The following is a 5,560-nucleotide window of genomic DNA, read 5'->3' as shown; positions in this document are numbered from 1 at the left end:
CCAGGAAACCAACTTCGACTGTAACAGGGTCCGCTTCCAGTCCTGCCGCCCAATACCTCCTCTGAAGGACATGCTGCACCACTGCATCGGGGAAGGTGACTGGCTCTGCAATGGCGTCTCTTCAGTCTTCAGGTAACGACGTCCCAGTCTTCCGAACTACGCCTGTTCGCGGGTGACTTCTCCCGTTGTTCAGGAATCTGCTGCAGTGGATGCGGCTTCTTCTTTCTTCGCTGCGCCCACCGTAGGTGGGCACCAGTCACCAGGAGATGTAACATCCGCAGCGTCCAACCCGCAGTGGCCAAATGTTACAGCATAGTGAATGGGATTTCAAGAAATCCCATGCCCACTATGAGTTCAGAAACGCCTCTGTCATCCTTGCGTAAACGCACATGCAGCGCATCTTTCAAGACTGCAGCATGTCTATTTATGTTGCCGAGACGCTCAGTCTCCGCAGTGTAAATTTCCCATACACTATCATTAGATGCGGTAAAACCGCATTATCTTCTTTGTCACATGCATATTAAGTGCGGGAACGCAGATTACTACACACGTGTACAAAATTAAATAATGTTGTACCTTGTGCCACAAGCCGGAAGTTCGCGTACACTGCAGTTCTCACAATGAGCTGACTGTGAGAACTGTCGTGCACGTGACCGCCGGGGACGGGGTTATCTCTGGTCACTAGGCAAGTTCTCACAGTCAGCAAACTGCGAGAACTGCAGTGCACGTGACTGCCAGGGACATCTCCGGTGATCATCTTCAAGCTCCACTGTGTCTGGATGTCAGGCTGGATGGTGGCATTATGCCACCGTTCAGCCAAAGGCATCCAGATGTAGCAGAGCTGGAGTCGTCGTGGGACAGTATGTATATCTTTTCAGCGGACAGGTATGGTATATTGTTGCCTTTTTATTTTATTTCTCTTACAGGAGAATGAGGGCTTCAGTGGAATTAGGAGATGCAGTAAGTATGGTTTAATTAAGATCTATTAAAGGAGTCAGTGTCATTATTTCAATTAAAGGAGTTTATTCTGGCTGTGTCTTTATTTACCATGTAACTATAAGATTAGTAATGGATGGGTGTCTTATAGACGCCTCTCCATTGCTAAGCCATGGGCTTGATGTCACCAGACAATACAAACCCCACAAGTATTACCCCACTTGCCACCACTACAGGGCAAGTGGGAAGAGTCGGGTAAAGTGCCACATTTGTGGGGCGGGTGAGGGCTGCTATTTTTAGGCTGGTGAGGGCCAAACACCATAGGCCTCACCAGCCTGAGAATACCAGGCCGCAGCTGTCTGCTTTTTCCTTGGCTGGTTAACAAAAATAGGGGCAGCCCACGCTACTTTCTGGAGGGCATCCCAGTATTTTTGCTCACCATCCAAGGTAAGCAGACTGCTGCTTCCTGGTATAATCAGACTGGTAAGGTTCATGGATATTGGACCCTTACAAGCCTAAAATACCAGTTCCAGTTCGTCTGCTTTACTCTGGCTGGTTAAAAAATCTAGGGGGACCCCACGCTATTTTTTTAAATTATTATTTATTTATTAAAAAGGATCACTTGGCATGATGGTGGGTAGGCATGACTGTAAGGAAGAGTACCAGAGCAGGGGTAGCTTTTTCCGGAACTGCCGGGGCTGTCACCCATGTTGCAGGGGGGGAAATCTAGAGTGCTGAATAAATTGGGTCATGTGACTGGGGAAGGCGAGGAGGGACTATATAGCTCTGCATGCAGGAAAAAGAGCTGGGTGGCAGGATGGGCGCTGTGACTGCTGAAAAGGCAGAGCATCTTGTTTGCGCAGGCCGTCCCTACAGACCTCCTGCAGAGAGGTTGATCACTGATAAGACAGGTTCCCATCTCTCTCCTCACCTGGAGGTGACTCAGGGACCACGACACAGACCGTGCTGTTGGTAAAACGCTGCGAGGAACTCCTGACTAGGCCAGGACCTATTTTCCAAGGACTTGCACACACCACGGAGCAAGAGCTCATTCCGGCGGTACCTCACGTTGGACCGTGCCAGACACCGTTAGGTACGGGAAATCTACCCGCTCGAGACATCACGAGCCGCTATTGCTGGTGCCACCGTTGGACCCCCGGCTGCCACAGACTTCATCTGGACCTCACGTGCCGCTGTTGCTGGTGCCACCATTGGAACCCTGATACACTGCACACCAGAAGACTACAGTTTGATAAGTTTTTCCTTTTGTATTTGAACTATCGTTCGTCCCTGTCCTGTCCTTTGTCCTATCATACCCCTCCGTGCCCTGTTACTCCCTGCATGGAGTGTATTTGGAGTTAATAAAAATCCTGTTAACTCTTGATCTGCCTCCTGTCCATGACAACATCCCGCGTTTCCTGCGATTTCTACATGACAAGCAGAGGTTTCCTGGAGACCACTATGGTTGTCACTGTCGGCTTGCTGTGACCGTTGCCCAGTGGTCAGCACTCATAGCAAGTGAGTAATTCAGCTACATATAGGCAAACTGATCATCGCCTCTATGTAGCAGAGCCGATCAGGTTATGGCAGCTTCTAGTCTCCCATAGAGGCTATTGAAGTATTCCAAAAGTAAGAAAAAAAGTTTAAAATATTAAAATATATATATATAAAAGCTCAAATCACTTCCCTTCTGCCCCATTCAAAATAACACAAAAAAAATCAAATATACACATATATGATATCACCGAGTTCAGAATCGCCCGATCTATAAATATAAAAAATAAATTAACCTGATCGCTAAACGGCGTAGCGAGAAAAAAAAGCCAGAATTACATTTTTTTTGTCGCTGCAAAATTGCATTAAAATGCACTTATGGCTAATAAAAAGATTGTATCTGCACCAAAATCTATATGTATATCAAACCACACCCACTCCACATAGCCACACTCACTCCACACGCAAAGCCCTATATAAAAAATATCTAATATATATATTTCATAGGCACATTTTCTTGACCACAACAGGTTACACTGCCTGTGTTGCCCATAGAAACCAATCACTAAGCATCTTTTATTTCAAAAGAGCTGTTTAAAAGATGAAAGCTGAGCTGTGATTGGTCACTATGAGCAACAGTTTTCCTTGCAGACAGTTGTGGTAACTGAGGCCTATTATTCTTATCATTTCTATGATGTTATTGTCCTTCTGTAAGGCTTGAAATAACCCAATTTATTACCGTGCCACACAGACCACCCTCTGACACAGACTGCAGGGGGAGGCCAGAATCAAGAACTTCTCTTTGGTATGAAGCATCTCATTACCTTAAAAATTCAAACACAAATTTAAAAAAAATAAGACGAATTTCTCCAACCCAGGTATCAATTTAATCGGTGTAACAGTGCCAACCTGATAATGTTGGCTCTGAAGAGATGATGTGGGATATTAGGGGTAGTAGTCCAGTGGCTCTGACTGGATGATGTGGGATATTAGGGGTAGTCCGGTGGCTCTGGCTGACGGGATGATGTGGGATATTAGTGGTAGTAGTCTGGTGGCTCTGACTGGATGATGTGGGATATTAGGGGAAGTAGTCCGGTGGCTCTGACTGGATGATGTGGGATATTAGGGGAAGTAGTCCGGTGGCTCTGACTGGATGATGTGGGATATTAGGGGAAGTAGTCCGGTGGCTCTAGCTGATGGGATGATGTTGGATATTAGGCCGGGATCACACATGCGAAAAACACGGCCAAGTATTGCATGTTAATACCCAGCACTTCCGGTATGTGACCCCGGCGTCTTCACCATCAAAAGTAATCCAGGGAACAGGGCGAGCTAGGGTGCCCCCAAGCGTTAGGGACAGGGAAGGAGCCCCTGGTCCTGGGAAACCTGACAACAGAGTTGTGACACAAACAAGTAGAGACCAATGGGGACCTAGTAAGTAGTGGAGCAGTAGAGCATTGGTGAGGTGAGTACTGCTTGCTTTAATTTTTAAAACCATTGAACCCTTTGCAGAAAATCTTTCCTGACAGAACAGCCCATATAAGACTTTATGGTTTTTAAACACTAACCTGTTTTTTTGAGGTTCTTTCTTTCCTCAATCTCAAAGTCTGGGAGCACACGGAGATGAACTGGGTGGGATATTGGATAATATCATGGTAATATCAGATATCGCACTCATAGACCATTTGTTCTATATCCCCAATACTTGGAATGGTAAAGTTTAATCATAGGATGTGATTTCTTCCAGGTGTCCCGTTAATGGTAAATTACACAAATAGCACGAAAGAGACGAATGGCACCAAAATCTCAACTCTGGAGTTCATCTTCATCTGTTTTCCTGACGTGCACACCTGGGACATCTCTGGTCTTCTCCTGTTCTTCCTTTTGGTTGCCCTGATATCCAATATGATGATTTTTGCAGTGATTGTCATTGAGCCAAGACTCCATCATCCCATGTACTACTTTCTGGGAATGCTTGCTGTGATTGATATTTGCCTCAGTACGGTTGCCACTCCCAAGATTCTTTTTATGCTTTGGACAGACTCTGCAACTGTGACTGCCAGTGCTTGCTTTAGCCAAATGTTCTTCTCCATCATGTGGTCAGCCTCAGAATCTTCAATACTTCTGTTCATGGCTTATGACCGCTATGTAGCCATCTGTGATCCTCTTCACTATTCTTCCATCATCACAGGACAATTTGTGGCCAAAGCTTGTGTCTTCATTCTGGTCAGAAACATGGCTGTGGCCTTGCCCATGCCTCTGCTAGCAGTAAATCTGGATTATTGCTCCAACCGAGAAATTTTTCATTGTTATTGTGAGAACATGTCTGTAGAAAAACTGGCCTGCAGTGACAATACTCCCAGTAGCATCTACGGCCTGGTAATCTTCATTGTGGTAGGTGGCAGTGATGTACTGCTCATCATCATATCTTATTTTGTCATCCTAAGAACAGTGGTGGTGGCTCGTTCATTCAGCGCTGCCTCCAAAGCTTTCCGTACCTGTGGCTCTCACTTCATTGTTATGTTCATGTTTTATATCACAATCGCGACCACTATAGTATCTAATCGAGCAGTCAAGGAGATGCCCCGGCAAGTGCATGTTGTCATTTCTCTTCTCCATCACCTTCTGTCTCCAGCTTTGAATCCAGTGGTGTATGGTGTGCTGACCAAGGAGATCCGATATGCTATACATAGAACTATTAGGAAGATTAAAATCCAGCCTTGAGGACAAATCAACCACGCTTACTGTAGAGAAGTACAAGAAACTCAAGAACTTTTTACTATTGATTTAAAAAACATATGTGAAAATTAGCCCATCATGTTACCCATAACCAATGTAAAGCCTGTTTTTGCTGCCTTCAACCCCCACAAGTTACAACAGTCCTTATTTTCATGAACCAATTTGCCCCTTACATTCAGCATGTATTCATCCTGCCCTTAACTTAAAGACTATGTCTATGCTATGCCTGTGCGAGCTTTAGTAGACAGGTGAGAAGGAACTGAGACAGAGATCTGTCCGCATTTCCGAGTAAGAGTCAGACCTGATCAAAATTCTTATAGCGACAAAGTCTCAACCTCACTTCCTGTATAGAGATATAAACCTGTCCTTCTTTCCTATTGAGAAACCACCC

General features: G+C 45.4%; 1 protein-coding gene across 1 annotated transcript; it reads left to right on the top strand.

The window, feature by feature from the left end:
- Positions 1 to 4,335: 4,335 nt before the first annotated feature.
- Positions 4,336 to 5,344, top strand: LOC141076483 (olfactory receptor 56A4-like). The gene has a single exon (XM_073563968.1). It carries the CDS (start codon positions 4,336 to 4,338, stop codon positions 5,152 to 5,154), a length of 819 nt encoding a protein of 272 aa, XP_073420069.1. The 3' UTR covers positions 5,155 to 5,344.
- Positions 5,345 to 5,560: the final 216 nt, after the last annotated feature.

The sequence above is a fragment of the Dendrobates tinctorius genome, unplaced genomic scaffold (genome assembly GCF_039654945.1).
Source record: "Dendrobates tinctorius isolate UK_male_01 unplaced genomic scaffold, ASM3965494v1 ptg000417l, whole genome shotgun sequence".
NCBI classification, from domain to species: Eukaryota; Metazoa; Chordata; class Amphibia; order Anura; family Dendrobatidae; genus Dendrobates; species Dendrobates tinctorius.
Note: the sequence above shows the minus strand (reverse complement) of the source record. Positions and strands in the feature narration are given on the sequence as shown.